General features: G+C 40.7%; 2 protein-coding genes across 8 annotated transcripts in view; one reads left to right on the forward strand and one right to left on the reverse strand.

Annotated features, from left to right (window-relative positions):
• Window positions 1-815: 815 nt before the first annotated feature.
• ccnk (cyclin K) lies at window positions 816-16,160 on the forward strand. 4 transcript variants are annotated; one of them, XM_061900920.1, is made up of 12 exons: window positions 816-871; window positions 948-1,002; window positions 6,772-7,010; window positions 7,083-7,164; window positions 10,751-10,882; window positions 11,032-11,137; window positions 11,193-11,250; window positions 11,329-11,498; window positions 14,924-15,129; window positions 15,197-15,227; window positions 15,298-15,369; window positions 15,437-16,160. In XM_061900920.1, exons 2-12 carry the CDS (start codon window positions 994-996, stop codon window positions 15,940-15,942), a joined length of 1,611 nt encoding a protein of 536 aa, XP_061756904.1. In that variant the 5' UTR covers window positions 816-871; window positions 948-993; the 3' UTR covers window positions 15,943-16,160. The 4 variants fall into 4 exon arrangements, with proteins under 4 accessions (XP_061756904.1, XP_061756905.1, XP_061756902.1 ...); XM_061900921.1 differs by lacking the exon at window positions 816-871 and having other exon boundaries at window positions 6,775-7,010; XM_061900918.1 differs by lacking the exons at window positions 816-871; window positions 948-1,002 and adding an exon at window positions 2,511-2,670.
• A 92-nt stretch (window positions 16,161-16,252) lies between these two features.
• Window positions 16,253-26,401, reverse strand: part of LOC133553090 (coiled-coil domain-containing protein 85C-B-like) — a 92,377-nt gene continuing 82,228 nt past the window's right edge. For 2 of the 4 annotated variants that reach the window (XM_061900924.1, XM_061900925.1), the window contains 3 exons: window positions 20,853-20,945; window positions 18,998-19,096; window positions 16,253-17,399 (listed from right to left, as the gene is read on the reverse strand). In XM_061900924.1, the coding sequence (XP_061756908.1) occupies window positions 17,310-17,399; window positions 18,998-19,096; window positions 20,853-20,945 (282 nt within the window). In that variant the 3' untranslated portion in view covers window positions 16,253-17,309. The remainder of the gene's footprint in view (window positions 17,400-18,997; window positions 19,097-20,852; window positions 20,946-26,401) is intronic. The other 2 variants (XM_061900926.1, XM_061900927.1) reach the window with 1 other exon arrangement.

A 26,401-nucleotide genomic window follows, 5' to 3' on the forward strand; every position in this document is an offset into this window, starting at 1 on the left:
CAAGCAGACACGGGCTCTTACTTTTCCACGGGACACATCCTGACAATTCCTCCCACCGTTAAGAGGATTTGTCCGAGCACGGATGAATTTATAATGCATGCAGATTCCACTTTTTAATACGGACCTAAATGATTCACCGCCGGCGCGCGTCTCCGAGGTGAACACAAATGAACTTTTTACAGTTGACACGAGTGGACAGGTTGTGTTCAAGCAGTTTATTTAGCTTTATCGATTTAAAAAACAAAAATTGATAGGTGAACCTGCCTAAAAGCTGAATGAGCCAGTCCATATTTACTTGTGGCTTTTTTGGCATTCAAATTTAGCACGTATTCATTTTTCAAAGAATATTTGTGATTAATTTCACACTTTCTTGTCCGAGTATAGGCGGTTTGTCCAGAAAACAATACATTTTGAGTGTTCTAGGGCACCAAATATTAGTTTATTCATAATAAATACTTTTTCTGTGCTGCCTTTGATTGAGAATTAGTTATTTGGCTCCCTCTTGCGGCTTTTATTGGCAGTATTAAAAAAAAACTATATAAATAATGCAGTCTCCACGACAGGGGCGTCGCCGGACATATTTCAGTGGGGCACTTGATCTGCAGTGCCCCAGTAAAAATTTCACCAATAAAAAAAAACGCTTCAGAGTTTTAAGTCTACATAACATAGACAACAGCGCACATACTACTTAGTATGGTAATTGATTGCTACTGTATTCACTCCACGAAACAGCGAGCACATGGCTACTTAATATGGTAATTTATTCACGTGTGGATCGAGATTTCGGTTGAGAGGGAGAGAGAGAGAGCGAGAGAGAGAGAGAGAGAGAGAGAGAGAGAGGGGGGGGGGGGGATTCGAATGACTGCGTGAGGTAGGTGACGTTAGCCAACAACAATTTGTTAATTACAATATTTTGATTTTGATTTGACTCAAACTGTAACTCCTAGGTGGATTTAAGAAAGGTATTCGCCCGCAGCAGAGAAGAAGCGAGGAATGAAAGATGTAAGTGAAGTCCTAGCTAGCTAGGCAACATCATTGTCTTAAGTTGATGCTAAGTTAGCTAACGTTATTCCGTGTATCAAGACAAACATATTCATTTGCTGTACGAGCTGTCGGGGGAATTTCCAATGAACATGAAACATAATGTTGGTTATTGTCTGCTGGTTCTGCATCAATGATGATTTGGAGTAAGCATGTGTGAGTTGAGTGCTTCTCAAACGGTTTATCTTCAGGAAGAAAAAATGTTTTCCATATCATCAAGTCGTGAGACAAATTTTTAAATCATTCAAGTTTATTTCACAGAAAAATAGCACGGTAGACTTGTCTTGTTAATCGGTGTGACTTTGACTAAAATAATGTTGTTTTGTCACCAGAAACACGGCTACAGCTAAAGCATTTGGTTTTGTTTCCAGAAAAAATAGTAACATTTCTGTATTTGTTTTCAGAAAGATGGCTGAAAATATCGGGTTTTGTTGCCCGATTTAGATTTTTAAAAAATATATTTCCATGTCTGTCCTGAGTCTTCCTCCAACTTGTTAGTCGGTTTGCCTTTTGCTAAAATACTCACTAATAGTCACTAGAAAAATGGCTAAAAATATCTGGTTTTGTTGCCACAATTAGATTTTTTTCTCCCTACACTTTTGTTTTTTCATGCACACATGTGACTGCGACTCACTGAAAATGACACACAATCCACTTTTATGTCACGACCCAGCAGTTGGGAACCACTGGTCAACTGTATAACAGTTACTGTAATATTTCCATGTCCGTCCAGAGTGATTGACCACTTTGCAAAAATGAAAATGAGACGTTACAGTTTACTTCTCAGAAAATGATTCCCTGAACAGACACACAACAGTTGTTCATTTATTCTACTACTGTGGCTTTATTGTTTTTTGTATATTTTATAGTTTTTTGTATCTGAAATAGGATTAGCCACATTGCCATAAATGGAAATTAGATAATATAAAAGAACCCAGAGATGTAGGGGTGCTTTATTTTTTGTTTTACTTTTGGAGATGTTAAATTCGCAGATGATTACTGCAATATATATTTCAAAAAGATTCATTGCTCTTCCTTTTTGCTTTTACCAGTAGCAGTTTAGAAGTCTGGAGTAAAAAAGTGCACAAGTAGGTCAAATGCATTAGTTAATTTCAGGTGGTTCATCAAAGATCCATACAACATAATCTGATATGATTTCATAGTTTAAAGCACTATCTATGTATTTTTTATAATAAATAAGTGCTAAAAATGTTTTTGCTTGCGCGCTTTACACGCTCACATGAATTATTTGTGCCCCAGGTGTGCCCCAGTACAGTATTAGGTCTAGTGACGCCCCTGCTCCACGATCGATAATATTTTTGTAAATGTTAAAGTATAAGTGGTGGCAAAATTCATTATCATGTAGTCGTGTAATTATATATACAGGAAATCATGCAAAATATCAAATTTTTGAAGAATGTGATATTTTGCATGATTTTTTCCCCAACACCAAGCTTGCTTACCACGTGCCATGGTGACGTCCGACGCATGCGCACTAGTATTCATGATCCACAATGGCTGCGTCCTCGTTACAATGGACTCCACTTGCTAGCTAACGCTCTTGAGTCCACTTGGGTTAGTTTCACAGGCGTCCGTACGGACTTGTTAACCAGCGGCGTAATGTTGAAGGTAAGACATTGGCGAACGAGCAAGAAAATGTTAGCTTTTTTGACTTTTCGAGGCCGGTTCGAGTTTTCTGTTTAAGTGACTCTTTGCACGCTAGCTAACTGGCTCGTTCGTTAAAGGCGGACATAGTGTTATAAACTTGTTCTTATTTGTTTTTATTTGACACCTGCTCACCTTGGCGGTGTCAATAACTGTGTTCTAGGATATTAAGTCAATAAATTGCCCCTAGCCAACATAAAACGCCAACAGTTTCGATATGATGCGCTCACCCATTAGACAAGGGGTTGGCAACCCCAATTATACAGGACTGTCTCAGAAAATTAGAATATTGTGATAAAGTCCTTTATTTTCTGTAATGCAACTAAAAACGTGAAAATGTCATACATTCTGGATTCATTACAAAACTGAAATATTGCAAGCCTTTTATCATTTTTAATATTGCTGTTTATGGCATACAGCCTAAGAAAACTCAAACATCCTATCTCAAAAAATTAGAATATTTCCTCAAACCAAGTTAAAAAAAAGATTTATTACAGCAAAACAAAATCAAACATTTGAAAATGTCAATTAATGCACTCAGTACTTGGTTGGGAATCCTTTTGCACGGATTACTGCATCAATGCGGCGTGGCATGGAGGCAATCGGCCTGTGGCATTGCTGAGGTGTTATGGATGCCCAGGATGCTTCAATAGCGGCCTTCAGCTCATGTGCATTATTGGGTCTGGTGTCTTTCAGCTTCTTCTTCATAATACCCCACAAATTCTCTATGGGGTTTAGGTAAGGAGAGTTGGCAGGCCAAACGAGGACAGCAATGCCATGGTCAGTACACCAGTTGCTGCTGGTTTTGGCACTGTGAGCAGGTGCTAGATCATGCTGTAAAATGAAATCATCAGCTCCATAGAGCTTTACAACAGATGGAAGCATGTACACAGCTGCATTGACTCTGGACTTGAATAAACACAGTGGACCAAAACCAGCAGCTGACATGGCTCCCCAAACCATTGCTGACTGAGGGAACTTCCGTTGTCTAGAGTTCAGGAGTGGCTTGACCATGGGAATACGGCTATTGAAGCTGTATCTGTTGAAAAGCTCTATGGAGATGATGATTTCATTTTCCAGCATGATCTGGCTCCTGTCCACAGTGCCAAAACCACCAGTAACTGGTGTACTGACCATGGCATTACTGTCCTCCATTGGCCTGCCAACTCCCCTGACCTGAACCTCATAGAGAATTTGTGGGTTATTGTGAAGAAGAAGCTGAAAGACACCAGGCCCAATAATGCAAATGAGCTAAAGGCCGCTATTGAAGCATCATTAACACCTCAGCAATGCCACAGGCCGATTGCCTCCATGCCACGCCATATTGATGCAGTAATCCGTGCAAAAGGATTCCCAACCACGTACTGAGTGCATTAATTGACATTTTCAAATGTTTGATTTTGTTTTGCTGTTATAAATCTTTTTATTTTTACTTGGTCTGAGGAAATATTTAAATTTTTTGAGATAGGATTTTTGAGTTTTCTTAAGCTGTATGCCATAATCAGCAATATTAAAATAATAAAAGGCTTGCAATGTTTCAGTTGATGTGTAATGAATCCAGAATGTATGACATTTTCATGTTTTTACTTGCATTACAGAAAATAAAGGACTTTATCACAATATTCAAATTTTCTGAGACATCCATCCATCCATCCTTTTTTCTACCGCTTATTCCCTTTCTGGGTTGCGGGGGGCGCTGGCGCCTATCTCAGCTACAATCGGGCGGAAGGCGGGGTACACCCTGGACAAGTCGCCATCTCATCGCAGGGCCAACACAGATAGACAACATTCACACTCACATTCACACAGTAGGGCCAATTTAGTGTTGCCAATCAACCTATGTGTTGCAGGCTGACGCTAATCTTCGTTGACAGAAATGTAATATTTTTTCTACTCATTTTTACAACATAGGACAAAAAGTTGTACATGTAAACTACGGGGAGTTCAAAGACCGCCAAAATTAGTTCTCCCCCCCCCCCCCCCCCCCCCCTCATCTTTTTCCGTTTTCATACATTATTGAGAAGTCTTGTATGAGTGTTATAATGAAGGCAACACATGAAGTAAGTGTCTTTATTAGCTGTTATAGCCTACTATCAAAATAACTGAGTCGCAGGCTGACGCAAATCTTCGTTGACAGAAATGTTGAAATGTAATATTTATTTTACAATTTTTACATCATAGGAAAATAGTAATAAATCAGAAGGTGAGATAACTCCTGTAAATTACTGGCTTTTAATAGTCAATGGTATAGCTGTGTGTGTCCAAGTTAAAGGAAACGCCAGGCTGTCTTCTTTTATTGATTTATTACAATCTTTTCAAGCTGGGTAACGTTTGCTGTGGTCTGGATCAGCATGGCACACTAACAACCATCAGAAATGCAGCCAATATTACATACAAATAATGTCTCATGAGACATGCAAATATAGCATGTTAGCATGGATTAACTTGCAGTCATGCAGTGACCAAATATGCCTGATTAGCAGTCTAACAAGTCAATAACATCAACAAAGCGCACCTTTGTGCATTCATGCACAGAATAAAAAGTTTGTATACAATGAGACAAAGGAGTGGAATAAACCCCGTCTTTCTGTGGCAGAAATGTAAACTGCATGTAAACTGTTACGTCACAGTCCACACAACTACGATGAGTTCAAGGACCGCCAGAATTAGAATTTTTTTTTTCCCCCTCATCTTTTTGCATTTCTCATATTTTTGAAAATCATCATATAAATGTTATAATGAAGGCAACATAATATAAGTGTATATATTAGCTGTAATAGCCTACTATCAAAATGACTGTGTCGCAGGCTGACGCAAATTTTCGTTGACAGAAATGTAATATTTATTCTACATATTTTTACAACATAACAAAACATTAGTAAATCAGAAGGTGAGATAACTCCTGGAAATTACTTGCTTTTAATGGTCAAAGGTATAGATGTGTGTGTCCAAGTTAAAGGAAACGCCAGGCTGTCTTCTTTTAATAGATTTATTACAATCTTTGCAATCTGGGTAACATTTGCTGTGGTCTGGAACAGCATGGCACACAAACCACCATCAGAAATGCAGCCAATATTACATACAGCTAATGTGTCATGAGACATGCAAATAGAAATTAAATACACAGAGGACATAGGAAATTAAATTAATTGAGCTCAAATATACTTAAAAACGTGGCATAATGATGCAATATGTACATACAGCTAGCCTAAATAGCATGTTAGCATGGATTAGCTTGCAGTCATGCAGTGACAAAATATGCCTGATTAGCACTCCAACAAGTCAATAACATCAACAAAGTGCACCTTTTGTGCATTCATGCACAGAATAAAAAGTTTGTACACAATGAGACAAAGGAGTGGCATAAAACACGTCTTTCTGTGGCAGCGTCGGAGAAAGTTGTACATGTAAACTGTTGCGTCAAAGTCCACACAACTATTGTGAATTCAAGGAATGCCAAAATTAGTATTTTTTTTCCTCATCTTTTTCCATTTTCATACATTTTTGAAAAAGCTCCAGGGAGTCACTGAGGCAGCGCTAAAGAGCCATGTGGCTCGCCGAAACCCACATTAGACTGAAAGCATGTAATGCAGGAATAAAGCTATATTTCAATTCCTGCATTTAACATGAAGCTATTGACACTAATGTAACACTGAATAGGTGAATGAGGAAGAGGTAGTGTATGTGTGAAGTATGTATTTAACTATTGTCTGGTGTGTGCAAGGTACATTTGTGGCAGTTAGTGGTTTACGTGGTTTGACAACCACTCTGGCACTTAACCTTGGAATTTTACATTGTAATAATGTTCATCTATATAATATGTTTTGAATGTGTTTGCCTCTTAGATCAACCTGTAGAGGGACAAATGTTCATTATAATAAGCTGAATAGCTGTAACATGTTTCTTGCTTGTGTATTCTTTAGTACTTTAATATTGGGTTGTGGATTGCGTTTACAACTTAATTAAACTGTTGTACATTTTTTAATGAAGAAACATGAAGTGATATATAAGTTGTGGATGGAATAGAATTGTGGTTTACGAGTCTTTTCACGTGTTTTGACGCAGCAGGTTGGCACTGCGGGCCCATCCTGCGTCATCGCCTCCCCTCAGCAAATGAAGGAGTTCAAAGACCTGTCCACAACAGCCCAGGTCATGTTGGACCACATCAAGCCGTGCTGGTACTGGGACAAGAAGGACTTAGCCCACACACCCTCCCAGTCTGAAGGTCTGGACCCTGGCACGGAGGCCCGCTACCGCAGAGAGGGGGCTCGCTTCATATTCGATGTGGGCACACGGCTTGGCCTGTATCCTTTATGATTGCTTTATGTTTGTTAAAGTCACATGACCGCCCAGGTGATTCCCTTGACTAGCGGCAGACACTATGACACATTGGCGACGGGCATCATCTACTTCCACCGCTTCTACATGTTCCACTCCTTCAAACAGTTCCCAAGATATGTAAGTTCACCTCACGTGTATTTTCTGAAAAGGGTGGAGCCATGTTTGTAAATTAAGACGTAACAATATAAACATTTCATATCAAAGTTGTTGTGACAAAAATGATCACTGTTATCATTATCGCGATATTGTTGAATATGCTCTAAAAGTACTAAAACCATACTGAAATCTTTCAAACAAGTTTTTTTAAAAAGTAAAATAAATAGACCCACAATATACTTTATTGGCAGAAGAAACATTTCACATTGTTTTGGCTTCATAAGAGCCATATTTTCTGGTGTGTTTGAATATGTAAAATCTCCCATTTAATTTTGTAAAAGTTTTACAATGTTTTTTTATTAAATTCAAATTCGGTGCTTACTTCGCTTGCCTTTGGGGGTATGTGTCGTCATTTAAGTTCACTTCCGGTTTAAGACACCGCTGTCTGTTTCAACGCAACACTGGAGTTTATATCGATCACTTTGTGAACAGACAGCACAGGCTTGATGTACAATGTCAATACTTAATCTTGTTTTTTTTAGGCAGTAATTTGTGTGTACAAGTTTAGATTGGGGTATGACCTTTTTTAATGGAGAAAGATGTTAATGTCTCTTAACATTTAAATTAGCTAGCTAACTTCAACACAAGAGTCCATCAGTTTATCAAATAGTGGGTATCAATCACAGATTTTCAATCAGTTTAAATAAGTAAACTAACGCTAACCTTCGGGAATTTTACTGTGGTTTAATTGTTACATTCCAAATGCAAATGACCATACACTCATCTGGTGTGACTGGGCACAATATGACCATATGACTTTACAAGACAATATTTTAACATTAATCTTAAGCAAGGGGTGCCTTGCAATACCTCTGTTTGGCAGGTGTAGGGGTTTGTCATGATTTCCAGAATTCCTGGCAGCGTCCTTGCTTTTAAGAACACTATTGTACTATGACATTGTATATAGGATTAGACAAGGAATCATGTTGTTTAATTTGCCTGGGTCACAAAACAATGCAGATGCGCTTAGCTCTTTTATAACTGCATTTCACATGAACTTTTAAATGTTAAACTTGTTTCCACAAATAAAAACTTTTATTGAAAAATTATAAATGTCAAAATAAAGTAACTGTAATTAAGTCTTATTTTATGAGCTTTGCAGGGTCTTCAAGTGTGCATGTGTTTTGGGCCACTTGCATTGTAGCCATTGATCAATGTAGATGATATACGGTATAAGTGATATAAATTTAGCAGTATAAAGCGTTTTTAGTATCGTGACAATTAGGGGTGTAACGGTACGTGTATTTGTATCAAACCGTTTCGGTACGGAGGTCTCGGTTCGGTTCGGAGGCGAACCGAACGACACGGACATATAAGTAGCGCGCCGCACGTTGTGTAAACAATGCACACCGAGGCACCATGAATTGATTTACGTGGACCCCGACTTAAACAAGTTGAAAAACTTATTCGGGTGTTGTACGGAATATGTACTGTACTGCAATCTACTAATTAAAGTTTCAAACAATCAAAAAAACAACAACACATGCATGCTAGCTACGACTGGTAGATAGACTGACCACACCTCTTGTCACGGGATATGTCCTCTTTGCGGAGCTGTCCAGGTGAAGTTTCTTAAATGCTTCGAATGTCTGGCATTTTAAGTTATGGTTGCATGTTCTTTCAATGTACGTTCGGGGTTAAAGTGCTTAAATAAAAAATAAAAAAAGTGGTGCACGCAGCGTTAACATTTGTGAGGGCGGGGCAGAGACAGAGAGCGAGAGAGTTATGATAAACGCGCATGCGTCGCCAGGCTCTGCTGTTTATCCTTTGATTACCGGTAATCAGATTTAATTTTTTATTATCTATAGCAGGGGTGTCTAAAGTGTGCCCCGGAGACCATTTGCGGCACACAGCTAATGTTTTAAAGGCCCACGGCACATTCTAAAAATACTATTAAAATAAACAAAAACATAAACAAAAGTGAAATAAAAAAGCTTAAAGGCTAAATGTAATTAAGAAAAAGTTGCAACGTTGACTAATTAAACAAAGCTGTTTTTTTTTCTTGTTTCAATTGCTCAAAACATAATATTGAATCAAAATCAATGTTATTATGAATTATTGACCTATCCAAGTTTCCGATTACTTCACATCAAATATTCCACTAAGAAAAATATTTTTGATGGAAGATTTAGCAAATTTGTTAAATAAATAATCAAAAAAGGGTATATTTAGTTTTTTTCTTACTGTACCAAAAATGAACCGAACCGTGACCTCTGAACCGAGGTACATACCGAACCGAAATTTTTGTGTACCGTTACACTCCTAGTGACAATGCATGTTGATAACACCTTATAGCTGTGTCCTGCAAATTTGACAAACCGATGATCACGGTAGCACAATGCAGCGTCCCCACTAGCGGCTAACGTCCCTTCTGTGCTGAACTGCGTCCGCACTGTAATATAGTAAGATAGCGGCCTCCATGGCGGCAAATAAAGTAATTTTTTTTTTTTACATGTAACATTGTCACTGAAGGAGGAGGAACAGCTAAACGTACTACATGGAATACATAACAATTAACTATGTTAACTGCTAAACTACAGCTCTTGAATGTAAACAAAAGGACTGAGGGCAAAACCTAAGTAATTTGATGTATTGAATTATTATTGAAACCCCCGCGACCCCAAAAAAGGGACAAGCGGTAGTAAATGGATGGATGGAATTATTATTGCAACTGTTTTACTTAAAATATTGCACATAAAAAAAGGAAATAATTTAAATGTTTAATTGATATCGTTACACCACCATCCTGTTTGTCTAAGTTTGATTAAAAAGTTATTTATTTAATGACGTTATAAATTATAAGCATTTGTTTTTAGTATTATTTACCGGCCCTGTAACTACTTGGTGTCGGATTGATATCTTTTTGTTATATCCCCCAAAAGTAATATACAAACAAATATTGACACTCCAGAAGAATAAGTGCTCATTTCATTTTAAAGTAAGTGCACATAGAAACATGTTAAAGAAGAAAATAACCTAATATTAACAAACATATTAATAATAGTTTTAGGAAATTAATACAACCGCAGATAACACACTGTTACCTCATGCGTCAGCAACCAAATTCAAAGCCTTTTTAACCTCTTTTGAAATGGTTCTATAATTTACATACACAATATTATATTGTGATATAAATCGTTTTGTCAGGAGGCTGCAATTTATAGTGTGATAAAAAATTTAGGCCATATCGCCCATCCGTATCACAGTGGCGTCTTGCTGCTGGGGGAAGCAATCCAGTGTGTGTTTGGTGCTTTTTTGTCACGTCTTTGCATCCATGATTGATAGTTGAGTCTGCTTCTGCTTGGACATACACACGTGTGGGCTGTGGAAGTCCGATGAGGGAGAGTGGCATCCAAAGCCAGCTCAGTTTGCTACCTGCGTGTGATGTGCGCACAAATTACCTAATGTGCAGTTCAATGGCCAGACAATTGTTCATCTGACTATTTGAAAATAAAACCAACTCCTGAATGTATTTTGCACCCAAAAAAGCTTTTTTCTAAACGAGAAATATTGTCATCTTTTAGTCATGTTTTGTTTCTCTCATCAGGTGACCGGCGCTTGTTGTCTTTTCCTGGCGGGCAAAGTGGAGGAAACGCCCAAAAAGTGCAAAGATATCATCAAGACTGCACGCAGTTTGCTCAACGACGTGCAGTTTGCTCAGTTTGGAGACGACCCAAAGGTGCGCTTTTTGACTTTTTTACTCATTAGTCAAACCACTGACAGAAATTGTCTGTTCCCGGGTCAAACTGTGACTATCCTACAACTTCCATCCTACTTGTCACACAAGTAAGCCAGGCAGTGTTATTCTCATGAGTATGTATCCCACAGGAGGAGGTGATGGTGTTGGAGCGAATTCTCCTCCAAACGATCAAGTTTGACCTGCAGGTGGAGCATCCTTACATGTTCCTTCTGCGCTACGTCAAGCAGCTCAAAGGTAAGATTTTTTTTTGCGGTTGGAGGGAAGTGAGTGATTACGTTTTGCTTTGAAGGAGAGAAGAACAAAGTGTGCAAGGTGCTTCAAATGGCCTGGACCTTCGTCAACGACAGGTGAGCTTGCTTGGTCAGCTGACTGGACACGCCACATGCCGTTTGTGATTGACGCTGTTTTGTCCTGCCCCCCGTCAGCTTGTGCACCATGCTGTCACTGCAGTGGGAGCCAGAGATCATCGCGGTGGCCGTCATGTACCTCGCTGGTCGCCTCTGCAAGTTTGACATCCAGGAGTGGACCGCCAAGCAGTCGTCACGCCGCTGGTGGGAGCAGTTTGTCCAGGATGTCCCCGTGGAGCTGCTGGAAGGTACCGCCGTCTGATTGGTGTCATCCCGTTTGTAGGCCAGGGCTGATAGTCAATAAATCAAATAATTAACCATAAATGAAAATTAACTCCAAAATTTTTCTACGATGTGCATTGCTCTTGGCACCTGTGTTTATTTAATAGTGGAACTAAATGAACAGAGTGAATCCTCCTGTCAGTCATTCCCAATCTTTGTCTCTGTGTGCAGAGGCAGTCCGCTAGCTTAAACACACAAAATGCACAGACAGAGAGGCCTGCTGGCGAGAAGCACAGCAAGGAATAAAAGATGATTGCAAAGCCAAATGTCCTGTGTGGGAATAGTTCCAGTGTGTATAATAATCAACGAGAGAGCAAGATGAGCCCATCATCAAAATAAGCAAATAAAAAACAAACAAGCAAATATGCAGAATTTATTGGAAAGTGAAAAAACAAACACTCAAATAGAGAAAAAACGTCACTTCAAAATGTTTAATATTTATTGAAGTGTAGTTTTTGCTAACAGAGATTGAGTGCTTTGTTTTTGTCTGTTTACTCATTTTGAACAATAAGAAATTGTTGACCTTCCAATGACAATTGTAAAAACACTAAGGAAAAATCTAAGTTAATTGTGTTTTAAAGAAACACAAGGTATGGTAGATGCTACAGTACTCAGGGATGTGAGCACCCTTTCAGGAAAAAGAGGACGTTTTCTTTCGACACAAAGTGCTGCAGCGCTAGCCCCAAAATACAATGTAAAAAATCAAGACTACATTTCCTGCAATTGGGTGCATTTCTACACCATATTTTACCTTTGAAATGTATTCTCATCTACCAACCTCTTTTGACTCTTGCGTGTCCCGTGTAATGTAACAGATTTTTGAGTAGATAATTTACTATCATCGATAATGGCATGTAAAATTCTATACCATTCATGCAAAACGTTTCTCATTCGGCAACTATCCTGTAGCTACACCCGCTTAGGTAATAAACATCTGGTGTTGTGACCTCTGTTTACATCCATCACATCAAAAATACACCTTCTCGCTGGCTACTAATAAATGTTCTAGAAGTACAACTTGTTCAGAACTAAGTGTTTGGATTGTAATCATCCAAATATGATTAGTAGCAAAGTTGGAACTTGCAGAGTGAACGCAGGCGACAGCAAGTAAACAAGCTTGATGATGCTAACTGGTAATTTTGTTTAAGCGCCTTATCCTACAATTTGGTGCAGGGTTGAGGCAAGAGAAACAGCGAGCAACTGTGGCTGAGATGGACGTTCAACAAGTTTTGTTTGGATCCTATTTTTTGATATTGTAGTGGGTTTACGTAATTTACCCACAAAACTTTTGTTAAGAGTTCTTGTTGGGCGTTTTTTTTATGGGAAACATTTCCTGTCTTGTCTGTTGTTGCGTTGAGAAGCCACGGATGTATGGATACTGTTGGATTGCTGATAAGAAAAACGAAGTCTGAATGTCATCAAAACAATTAGCTCCATCTCTTTACACTCATTTGACTCCCACCCTTTCGCGCTACCCTATGTCATCCAAAAAAACGCGGAAGTATTTTGACTTGCAAATAAATGTTTAAAAAACAGTTTTTTTGCTAATGTTTCACATGCCTCCTATTGCGCTTGCAAAATCTTCACAATAATGCTGTAACGTCTGACGGTATGAAACGAAAACTTAGTGTAGTTTGCTTCTGGTGCTTTTGCAATGGCTGGTCTAAAAATAAACATCTCCCATAAATCCTCTGTGCAGCGGAACCTAAAGGTGGGACCGGGGAACCCAGTAAAGTGGAAGAAAAGGAAGCATTTGTGAAAAGTGTGATCGGAGGCGATAAAATGAATTGTTTTTATGGACATTTCCTGAACATGTGATCAAACCCCATCCGTACCTCTTTGAGTTAAGTTGATAACAAACAGACAAAGCCTGGCAACAACATAACCTCTTTGGAAGAGGTCTGTGTATTAAAGGGGAACATTATCACCAGACCTATGTAAGCGTCATTATATACCTTGATGTTGCAGAAAAAAGACCACATATTTTTATAACCTATTTCCAAACTCTAAATGGGTGAATTTTGGCAAAATAAACGCCTTTCTATTATTCGCTCTCGCAGCGATGACGTAACAACGTGAAGTCACATAGGTAGTCAATCCGCCATTTTCTCAAACACATTACAAACAACGAGTCAAATCCGCTCTGTTATTTTCCGTTTTTTCGACTGTTTTCTGTACCTTGGAGACATCATGCCTCGTCGGTGTGTCGTCAGAGAGTGTAACAACACGATCAAGGACGGATTCAAGTTGATTTACGTGGAGTGTGCATCGATTAGCACGTCATGCTAATGGATGCTAACATGCTATTTAGGCTAGCTGTATGTACATTTGTAGCTATATTTGCATCCAGCCTTTCCCTCCACCCACATTTAATGTCAAACAAACACTTACCGGTCGATGGATTTAAGTTGCTCCAGTATCAAAAGATGCGAAAGTCCCTCGTTTGGTCTGCGCATTTTACCGGCGATGCTAAGGTAGACATGGCACAGAGATGTATGGATATCCTGCGACACTCAATCGTTAGTTAGAAGGCGATCGCCGAATAGCTTCAATAGCTATTCGCTCAATAGCTTCAGTTTCTTCTTCAATTTCGTTTTCGCTATCTGCCTCCATACTCCAACCATCCGTTTCAATACATGCATAATCTGTTGAATTGCTTAAGCCGCTGAAATCCGAGTTTGAATCCGAGCTAATGTCGCTATATCTTGCTGGGCTATCCGCCATGTTGGCATCACTAGATGACGTCGCAGGAAAATGAACGGTGGATTTATAGATAGCAAAAATCAGGCACTTTAAAGCCTTTTTTCGGGATATTCCATGATGGGTAAAACTTTGAAAAATAAAATAAGCCACTGGGAACTGATTTTTATTGGTTTTAACCCTTCTGAAATTGTGATAATGTTACCCTTTAAAGCGTTTCTAAGGCGACACACAAAGTGGATCACTTTGTGCTGCTGAGGGAAGCATTTGTTTGGAGCGTGGACTCTGCACACCGTAGGAAATATGAGAAGCAACTTGACAAACCATCACCCGGAGAATATATTTAAGCCAGCAAAGTTCAACATCAGTTTTTAAAGTATTTACATAATCAACTTAAATTGTCAGATATTTGCTTGCCAGTGGATGTTTGCATATAATTCTTTGCACTTAAAAATAAATGTTCCAAGTCATAAATGTGATTTGCACATTGTTTGTCTTCAATTACATTACATTATTACATCCCTAAATATACTATCTTAATTACTCCTTCAGTGCATAAATAGCTCTCAGTATGATGCCAACAATGATGTCATTAATTGTCAGTAAGTGGAATAAAATGTCCTCCAGCAAAGTGTTCTGGGCCCAGTCCTCATCGTTTGTCCTGCTGCTGATGGTCCACTTTGTCTCCTAGATATCTGCCATCAGATCCTGGACCTCTATTCCCATGGCAACAAGCCCATCCCGCAGCAGATGCAGGAAAAGGAGCGAGGGCCCCCAATGCCCTCCGTCCCTCCCATGCCGCAGGCTCCGCCCCAAGCCGCAAACCCTCCCACTCCGCCAGTGAGGAAGACGTCCCCTCAAGGAGGAAGCCCAGCACGCCAGCTCAAACGTGCACACGTGAGTGTCTTTCTTCTTACCTCCTTTGCATGTGTGTCAAGTGGACTAAAATGGTTCCCCCCTGCAGACCTCCCCCAAGGAAGACGCCAAGCCCCCAGGTAAGCCCACCCCCACTTTTAAGTTCAATATTCCACATCAGCAGTCTCAATGAGGCTGCATGTCTTCCAGAACAAGTTGGATTAAAGATTCCTCGCCTGGAGAGCCCCATGCCCCCCCTGCCCACATCCCAGCCACCCACAGGTAAAACCCCCCCCGACCCCCACTGCGTTGTTTGCACCTCTTTATTTGTCTTTGTCTTTGTCTTCAGAGCGTAAATTGGCCGCTCCAGCCCCTCCCACCGAAGCAGAACCACAGAATGAAGTTGCTCCCCCACCCCCTAGCCAGCCCCCTCCCCTTCCACACCGGCCCCCGCCACCGCCGCCCTCCAACTACGTCATGTCCACCACCAGCTCCTACATGTCAGGTGAGGGCTACCAGAGTCTGCAGTCCATGATGAAGACTGAGGCCCCCTCCTACGCTCCGCCCATGCTGCCCACCTACGGCCCCCCGATGCCCTACCATGTCTACCCTCCGCCCACAGCTCCTCCCCCGGGCCCGCTCCCACCCTCCAGTTACCCACCGCCCAATATGCCTCCAACATATCCGCCACCGGGCTACAACAGCTACCCTCCCCCACACATGCCCACTCATGTACCCCCTCCTGGCATAGGCCTCCCCCCCACTGGGTATCCTCCCCCTGTTCAGGGTCAAAATCAGGTGCCTCTGCCCCCCCCACCCGGGATCCCAATGAACCGTGGAGGCTGGATGAGATGATTTCAGCAAATAGACTGGACCGCACAATCTATACCATCTTATTTTTACTTTGACCAACATGAAACTTTAATTTACCTTTTTGGCAGCATCTTGAAGTGCACCAAACACTGGATCTTCTTATTTCAGACGTTGTTGTGCCGTCAAAGAAGCTCTTTTGTCACGCAGCTTGAAATTTGTCATGGTGGCGCTTACAAAATAAAAGTAGCTTTTTCAGTCAACCATTTTTTTTCATCACAGCACATACTTGAAATGTGCTCTTTTGTGCCACCAGGGGGCAGTGTTGGTGCAAGAATGAAACCGTATTCACTCCTTTTTCCTTTACCAACTTGTTTATTTTTTACTCATTTTAGTCTAAAGTGGCGTCTTCCAGCAGTTTGGTCCTCAGGGCGACAAAAATGTGTTAGACTCAGGCTAGCTAGAGCGGTAATGACCTGTAGCATCGTCGCTTCTACAATGTTCCTAATGAAAAAAGCACGTACAAATTAGTTCCTTACAGATAATCATGGCTTCCAATCAACAGGGTCCAAGAAAAAAGGACACTTCGATAATAAATGACAGATGAAAGAACGTGAGAGAAGAGGGCCGCAGTAGACTTAGAGACCGAGCGACTGGAAGCACTTCCTTTTCTTGTTGGAGGTTATAAAAGTGGGGCAGCTAAGGTCCGTAAGGAACCAAACTTTATCAAAAACATGCAGAGTAACCACACGGACATGTTCTAGTTCTACTTTTGTGGTGGAACACTAAAGCTGTCATCTCCCAACCTGAGAACATGATTGTCTAGCATGCACACAGCATCAAGTTGGTTGTTTCAACATTAAAAAGGATGATTTCCAATGGAGAAAAAAATACTAAAACAGATAAAAAAAATATCATGGTTGTTTGCAGACTAAACTCTTGATCACATGGCCACGCTAAAATAGAAAAGGGATAAAAAGAAAAAGTGGTGCTGTAGTTTTTGTACATCATATACACTCAGTGATCTAGAGGTGCTAGGTCACAAGGTCACAGTGGGTTCGCACTAGTTGACATTTGTAAGTCCATTGGAGGCGTGCTAAACATGACAAGAGCTAGGAGGCGCCACACAAGGTAATAACAAACAATTCTCCAAGAAGCCCTACGCAGGTCTGGGAAGCTCTGTGCTTACAACCAAGTTGCCAGCTTAATAGCGCAACACGGTTTGTTTTAGTGGCAGAAACGTCTTTTGTGGCGAGTCAGCATAGCTGCCAAATTGTCAGACGCTGGCAGACGTGAAAACACGGGTGAGGGTCGGACCGGGAGATCCGTGTCATCGCTAACGTGGCTCGTCCTAGTGTGTGGCAGAGGGAACCGGGTTGCTATGGCGATCCAGTCGAGTGGGCGTGGTCACGCTACAGCGGACCCTTGTACTGGTTTCCTGACAGGTGCTGCCTGATGGACAGTTTGGAACCTGCGGCGTCACCCAGCTTCCTCCACACCACCTGGAACACAGTTTACAAATGACTTGAAACACTGGCGGACCCCCATAATGTATCCTAGAGCAGTGGTTCTCAAATGGGGCTACTTGAAACTATGCCAAGGGGTACGTGAGATTTTTTAAAAATAGCAACAATTCAAAAATCCTTTATAAATATATTTATTGAATAATACTTCAACAAAATATGAATGTAAGTTCATAAACTGTGAAAAGAAATGCAACAATGCAATATTCAGTGTTGACAGCTAGATTTTCTGTGGACATGTTCCATAAATATCGATGTTAAAGATTTCTTTTTTTGTGAAGAAATGTTTAGAATGAAGTTCATGAATCCAGGTGGATCTCTATTACAATCCCCAAAGAGGGCACTTTAAGTTGATGATTACTTCTATGTGTAGAAATCTTTATTTATAATTGAACCACTTGTTTATTTTTCAACAAGTTTTTAGTTATTTTTACATAATTTTTCCCAAATAGTTCAAGAAAGACCACTACAAATGAGCAATATTTTGCACTGTTATACAATTTAATAAATCAGAAACTGATGACATAGTGCTGTATTTTACTTCTTTATCTCTTTTTTTCAACCAAAAATGCTTTGCTCTGATTAGGGGGTACTTGAATTAAAAAAATGTTCACAGGGGGTACATCACTGAAAAAAGGTTGATAATCACTGACCTAGGGGACATTTTTCTGTCTTTTGTCATGACTTGAGTTTGAAGTCAACTATAATCTGCAGGACAATCTCATTAGGATTGATGTTCCAATACGCTGGTGTTAAATATCTTTTATATGATGTTTTACTTCTTATATCTACACATATTGAAGGATTTCAGCTGAGTGTTCCCAGCAGGACACAAACAGCAAAAAGTGTGTATTAGCGTTGGAAAATAAGACTCCATTCAAAGCAAAAGCATCCACACATTCTTCTGCTTTTGTCCAGGGCAGCACAGAGTTGCCATTGTGCGTCTGCTGAGCGCTGATAGCCTCACTCTCATCACAGCACCTTTTTTTTTTTCAGGCTTCTGCCTTTCACTGTCAACTGGGAAAGATGGAGGGGTGTTTTTTTCCCATAGTGCCCCCCCAACACACACACACACACACCAGGATGGAGGGAGTGAAAAGAGGGAGAAAGAAGATGGAGCCGCTATCAAATGTCGCTCATTAATCCAGGGACCTCCTTTGCTGCATCCCATAATTGCAACCATGGCGTCATGTGAGTCAGTGCTTTTTTAACTCCATCCATCCATTCTCTACTGCTTGTCTCTTTTGGGGTCGTGGGGGTGCTGAAGCCTATCTCAGCTGCACATGGGTGGATGGCGGTGTACACCCTGGACAAGTCGCCACCTCATCACAAGGCCAACACAGATAGACAACATTCACACTCACATTCACACACTAGGGCCAATTTAGTGTTGCCAATCAACCTATCCCCAGGTGCATGTCTTTGGAAGTGGGAGGAAGCCGGAGTACCCGGAGGGAACCCACGCATTCACGGGGAGAACATGCAAACTCCACACAGAAAGATCCCAAGCCCGGGATTCAACTCAGGACTACTAAGAACCTTTGTATTGTGAGGCACATGCAGCTTTTTGAACTCACGTTGCACATTTCCCGCACGATGGCCTTCTCCTTCTCGCTCAGGTCGTCCTCGTAGTCCTCCGGAACCTGCTTGTCTAAGTTCTCATGGACCTCCAGAACCTGCCGAGCAAGAAAAAGTTCAGTGAGCCAGTAGAACCACACAGGACACTTCAGTAGGTACACTGGCTCAAGAGTGCAAGTGGTCCACCTGGTGGTGGCAGCTGGTAAATGACACCAAGATACAACTTGCTCCTGATGAGTGCTGGTTAGCGCCTTGCACGGCAGTTCCCTCCATCAGTGTGTGAATGTGTGTGTGAATGGGTAAATGTGGAAGTAGTGTCAAAGCGCTTTGAGAACCTTGAAGGCAGAAAAGCGCTATACAAGTACAACCCATTTATCATTTAACATAACTTCATATTATAAAAGTAATTTATTTATTTTCATTTATTTGTACTGTTCTACTCAGAGGGCATCAGTCCAACATTGTGCGTTGGGAGTCGTCTAGCACAGTGGTCTCCAACCTTTTTGTAGCTGTGAACTGGTCAACGCTTGATAATTTTTTTCTCATGAAAGAGAGAGTTTTTTTGGGGTGGTGCACTAATTGTAAATGTATCTTGTATTTTTTATGTTGATTTAATTTAAAAATAGTAATAATAATAAATGATTTTGCGGCCCGGTACCAATCGAACCCTTGGTTGGGGACCACTGGTCTAGCAGCCTTTGTCACCATCTAGTGGACATGAGTGGTAACTACAGTTTTCGGTCATATTTTCTTGCCTTACCTAAAGCGCTCTGGCACTCCCAAGAAAACGCCAGCCTTAAAGGGGAACATTATCACCAGACCTACGTAAGCGTCAATATATACCTTGATGGTGCAGAAAAAAGACCATATATTTTTTTAACCGATTTCCGAACTCTAAATGGGTGAATTTTGGCGGGTTAAATGCCTTTCTATTAGTTGCTCTCGGAGCGATGACGTCACAACACCTAGGTAGTCAATCCGCCATTAAGAAAATGACGAAAACAACGAGTCAAATCAGCTCTGTTATTTTCCTTTTTTCGACTGTTTTCTGTACCTTGGAGACATCATGCCTCGTCGGTGTGTTGTCGGGTGTAACAACACGATCAGGGACGGATTCAAGTTGATTTACGTAGAGTGTGCATCGAGAAAGACCACTACAAATGAGCAACATGCTATTTAGGCTAGCTATATGTACATTTGTAGCTATATTTGCATCCAGCCTTTCCCTCCACCCACATTTAATGCCAAACAAACACTTACCAATCGACTGATTTAATTTGCTCCAGTGTCACAAGATGCGAAAGTCCCGATCGTTTGGTCTGCGCATTTTACCGGCGATGCTAAGACAGACATGGCACAGAGATGTATTGATATCCTGCGACACTCAATCGTTGGTTAGAAGGTGATCACCGAATAGCGTCAATAGCTATTTGCTCAATAGCTTCAGTTTCTTCATCAATTTCGTTTTTGCTATCTACCTCCATACTCCAACCATCCGTTTCAATACATGCGTAATCTGTTGATTCCCTTAAGCCGCTGAAATCTGAGTCTGAATCCGAGCTAATGTCGCTATATCTTGCTGTGCTATCTGCCATTTTGTTTGTATCGGCATCACTAGATGACGTCACAGGAAAATGGACGGTGGCTTCACAGATAGCGAAAATCAGGCACTTTAAAGCCTTTTTTCGGGATATTCCATGATGGGTAAAATTTTGAAAAAAACTTAAAAAAATAAAATAAGCCACTGGGAACTGATTTTTATTGGTATGAACCCTTCTGAAATTGTGATAATGTTCCCCTATAAGCTTTCCAAACACAAAGTCCAAGTGAAATGATGGTCTATGCCCCGCCTACCTTCATGGCGTGCACCACGGCCTCGGGCTTCTGGACGCATGATAAGTATCCTGTGGCCGGGGAGGATTCGCTGTTTGGAAGACGGCCCGTACCCTGTCAAAGTGTTATTGCCATTATTAGCCTTGACATGCTATGATATGTTGTGATTTATAACTCATTAGTCTATTTTCTACATTTCATTTTAATAAAATTCACGTCAGTCGTGTCGCCGGCTTTTCACACAACATCATAGAACAATGTGCAATATTCCCCAGGTCACATGATCCACAGGAAGTTGCATCATTCCTATTCTCAGCCGGCCATTGGAAGAACAATTTATTTTTCTGTACATTTCATATTTCAAGGATGACAAGAGGGATGGGGTTCAAATCTCAGCATTGTCCTGTTTGCTCAATGATTCTTCTTCTTTGACTTTTTTTTGTTGAACTTTGTTTATTGACTTTGATTAAATCTCAACTTGTGTTGTCCCGATACCAATATTTATAAAAGTATCAAAATACATTTTGGCACCGGGAGTGGTACCAAAATGTATTTTGATACTTTTTTAAATATATGGGGACTACAAAAAATGGCATTATTTTCTTTATTTTAACAAAAACATGTTATGGTAAATTAAACATATGTTTCTTATTGCAATCAAAGAACAATGTTGTCCTTAAATAAAATAGTGAACATACAAGACAACTTTTCTTGTATTAGTAAACAAACAACGGCTCCTATTTAGTCTGCTGACATATGCAGTAACATATTGTGTCATTAATCATTCTATTATTTTGACATTATGAAGGACAGTCTGTAAAAATTGATTATTAATCTACTTGTTCATATCTGCTTATTTCCTCTTTCAACATGTTCTATTTACACTTCTGTTAAATGTCAATCAATCAATCAATCAATCAATCAATGTTTACTTATATAGCTCGGAATATCTAGTGTCTCAAAGGGCTGCACAAACCACAACACAAACCACTACGACATCCTCGGTAGGCCCACATAAGGGCAAGGAAAACTCACACCCAGTGGGACGTCGGTGACAATGATGACTATGAGAACCTTGGAGAGGACGAGAGCAATGGATGTCGAGCGGGTCTAACATGATACTGTGAAAGTTCAATCCATAATGGATCCAACACAGTCGCGAGAGTCCAGACCAAAGTGGATCCAACACAGCAGCGAGAGTCCCGTTCACAGCGGAGCCAGCAGGAAAACATCCCAAGCGGAGGCGGATCAGCAGCGCAGAGATGTCCTCAGCCGATACACAGGCAAGCAGTACATGGCCACCGGATCGGACCCCCTCCACAAGGGAGAGTGGGACAGAGGAGAAAAAGCAAAGAAACGGCAGATCAACTGGTCTAAAAAGGGAGTCTATTTAAAGGCTAGAGTATACAAATGAGTTTTAAGGTGAGACTTAAATGCTTCTACTGAGGTGGCATCTCGAACTTTTACCGGGAAGGCATTCCAGAGTACTGGAGCCCGAAATGAAAAAGCTCTATAGCCCGCAGACTTTTTTTGGGCTTTGGGAATCACTAATAAGCCGGAGTCCTTTGAACGCAGATTTCTTGCCGGGACATATGGTACAATACAGTCGGCAAGATAGGATGGAGCTAGACCGTGTAGTATTTTATACGTAAGTAGTAAAACCTTAAAGTCACATCTTAAGTGCACAGGAAGCCAGTGCAGGTGAGCCAGTATAGGCGTAATGTGATCAAACTTTCTTGTTCCTGTCAAAAGTCTAGCAGCCGCATTTTGTACCAACTGTAATCTTTTAATGCTAGACATGGGGAGACCCGAAAATAATACGTTACAGTAATCGAGGCGAGACGTAACAAACGCATGGATAATGATCTCAGCGTCTTTAGTGGACAGAATGGAGCGAATTTTAGCGATATTACGGAGATGAAAGAAGGCCGTTTTAGTAACGCTTTTAATGTGTGACTCAAAGGAGAGAGTTGGGTCGAAGTTAACACCCAGATTCTTTACCGAGTCGCCTTGTTTAATTGTTTGGTTGTCAAATGTTAGAGTTGTATTATTAAATAGAGGTCGGTGTCTAGCAGGACCGATAATCAGCATTTCCGTTTTTTTGGCGTTGAGTTGCAAAAAGTTAGCGGACATCCATTGTTTGATTTCATTAAGACACGCCTCCAGCTGACTACAGTCCGGCGTGTTGGTCAGCTTTAGGGGCATGTAGAGTTGGGTGTCATCAGCATAACAGTGAAAGCTAACACCGTATTTGCGTATGATGTCACCTAGCGGCAGCATGTAGATGCTGAAGAGTGCAGGGCCAAGGACCGAACCCTGGGGAACTCCACACGTTACCTTAACGTAGTCCGAGGTCACATTGTTATGGGAGACGCACTGCATCCTATCAGTAAGATAAGAGTTAAACCAAGACAGGGCTAAGTATGACATACCAATTTGTGTTTTGATACGCTCTAATAAAATATTATGATCGACAGTATCGAAAGCAGAGCTAAGATCGAGGAGCAGCAACATAGATGACGCACCAGAATCCATCGTTAGCAATAGATCATTAGTCATTTTTGCGAGGGCTGTCTCAGTAGAGTGATTTGCCCTGAAACCGGATTGAAAGGTTTCACATAGATTGTTAGACACTAAGTGTTCATTTAACTGCTCCACAACAAATTTTTCGAGGATTTTTGAAATAAAGGGAAGGTGAGACACCGGTCGGTAGTTTACCATGAGGTCAGGATCGATGTTAGGTCTTTTAAGAAGAGGATGAATAACCGCTTTTTTGAATGCTAGGGGAACAGTGCACTAGGAAAGTGATAAGTTTATAATATTTAGCACTGATGGACCTAATAATACAAAGAGCTCCTTGATCAGTTTCCCAAAAAGAGGATCAAGTAAACACGTTGTTTGTTTTATTCCATTTACACGTTGCAACAATTCCTCTAATGTTATTTCCTCAAAAGGAGAGAAACTATTTTGGAGGGCAGTATCCGCCGTATATACAGTCGTATCTGTGTTAATGGAACCCAGTTGTAGCTGGGACGCATTGTCTTTAATCTCCTTTCTAATGACTTCAATTTTTTTATTAAAGAATTGCATAAAGTCATCAGCTGAGTGGGTGGAGCTACTGGAAGGGGTCTCTTGGTGGGTTAGCGATGCTACTGTACTAAACAAAAATTTAGGATCGTTTATATTATGGTGGATGAGATTTGAGTAATATTTAGCTTTAGCTAAGGTAAGCATGTGTTTATAAGTTATTAAACTATCCCTCCATGCTTGATGGTGCACCTCAAGTTTAGTTGTGCGCCATTTGCATTCCAGCTTTCTACATAATAATTTCTGAGCTCTAGTTTCTTCTGTAAACCACGGGGTACGCTTTTTTGGAGCCTTTTTTAACTTTAACGGTGCTATGTTATCAATGGTTTCGCGCAGGGCGTCGTTAAAGTTGTTAGTGAGGTTATCAATAGAGCCCACATACTTTGGGAATGGTGCCATTACCGAGGGCAGTAGGTCAGCAAGAGTTGTCGTTGTGGCCGTATTAATGTTGCGGCTGCTATAGTAGTTATTATTATTATTATTAGTTTGACGAACATGCGTCTGAACCTCGAATTTTATAAGGTAATGATCGGACAATACTTTAGTATACGGGAGAATCGTAACTTTGGAAACGGTGATACCCCTGACAAGCACTAGGTCTATCGTATTACCGTTGCGATGCGTGGGTTCATTTATTATTTGTGTAAGACCACAGCTATCAATTATAGTCTGGATCGCTACGCACGGTGGGTCCGATGGGGTATTCATATGGATATTAAAGTCCCCCATTATGATTATATTATCGGCGTGTGTCACTAGATCAGCAACGAACTCTGAGAATTCACTGATCAAGTCCGAATAGGGCCCTGGGGGGTGGTAGATAACAGCCAGGTGTAGAGGCAGCGGTGTGACAGACCTCATAGTAAGCACCTCAAACGATTTATATTTATTATTTATGTTATGACTAAGGTTAAAGTTTTCGTTGTATATTAGTGCGACCCCCCACCCCTTTTAAGGGGACGGGCAATATGCGCATGTGTAAAGTTAGGAGGACAAGCCTCATTTAGCGCAAAAAAGTCATTTTGTTTAAGCCATGTTTCGCTGAGACCGATGACGTTAGATTGTTGTCTCTGATGATATCATTAACTAACAACGTTTTGGCAGACAATGATCTTATGTTTAAAAAAACAATATTATAGGTAGTGGGCTGTTTTAGGGAATTTTTGATCAAATTATCCGTAGTAGCAATATTAATAATGTTGTGTTTATTATGCCCAGTGCATTTAGTATAATTACGACCATATCTAGGAATTGATACGACGGGAATTTTCCGATTGTTTGTTTGTTGCTTTGATAAACTGCTCGCATCATAGTTTGCCAACTCAGTAGAACGCATGTTCCGATTGTTTTTTTGTTGCTTTGATAAACTGCACGCATCATAGTTTGCCACCTCAGTAGAACACATGTCCAACTCTGAAACAATCAAAGCAGAAAAAACTTGTTCTAATTTAACTGACTCCTTACCCAGACCAGTAGTCTCGCATCTTCTATTTAAATCCGGCGTCAGGATGGAGGGAAGTGGTGTTCTGTGGGGATTAGCCTTCTGCTTTGTTTTTAGCCCCGCTCGACATCCGCGTTTCCGATCACACCGCTGGCGTCTGCTCCGTAGACGGCCCCCGCTGCTACTATACTCCCCTGCTTCACAGGCCGCTGGATGTAGCCGCCGAAGTATTCCCGTGCTAGTTAGCAGGTCTAGCAAGCACGCGTCTATCAGTTCAAAACGGCCCGATATGTCCACATCCAGAAGTGTCTGGCGGTCGTACGTGATCACGGAGTGACCACGATGTGAGCCAGCCATAAAGTTTGCAGAATTGTCCGGTATTTCTGCCCAATGTTCCATATTTAATTTATTAATTAATTATTAATTTATTAAATGTAATAATCACTTATTCTTCTGTTGTTTGATAATTTACATTAGTTTTGGATGATACCACAAATTTGGGTATCACTCTGATACCAAGTCATTACAGGATCACACATTGGCCATATTCAAAGTCCTCATGTGTCCAGGGACATATTTCCTGAGTTTATAAACATAATATGAATTTTTTTAAAAAGGAAAAACGATTTTGTGACAATGACAAATAACGATGTAATTATAGTAGTATCGACGAGATACACCCTTGTACTTGGTATCATTACAGTGGATGTCAGGTCTAGATTCACCAATGGCGTTTGTTTACATTCAGGAACGGCGACATTAGCGGTGACCCCAGTGAGCTACGGTGTGTAATGAAACATGTTTAGCTATTCCTCGTCCTGCAGAGATGATACTTGTAAGAAATGTACTTCATTTGTCGCCATGGAGGCGAGGATTAGTTATTTAGAAGTATCGAAAACAGTGCCGGATGGATGGATGGATGTTAGCCGCTAGCTAGCCATGTTTTAAAGCATCTCTTCCTGAGGGCGTTTCAGTGTTATAACTTCACCTTTATCGTTACTTTTTAAGCCAGAATGTGTCCGTTCTCCCTTTTCTGTCTACA

Source organism: Nerophis ophidion, linkage group LG05, assembly GCF_033978795.1.
Source record: "Nerophis ophidion isolate RoL-2023_Sa linkage group LG05, RoL_Noph_v1.0, whole genome shotgun sequence".
NCBI lineage: Eukaryota > Metazoa > Chordata > Actinopteri > Syngnathiformes > Syngnathidae > Nerophis > Nerophis ophidion.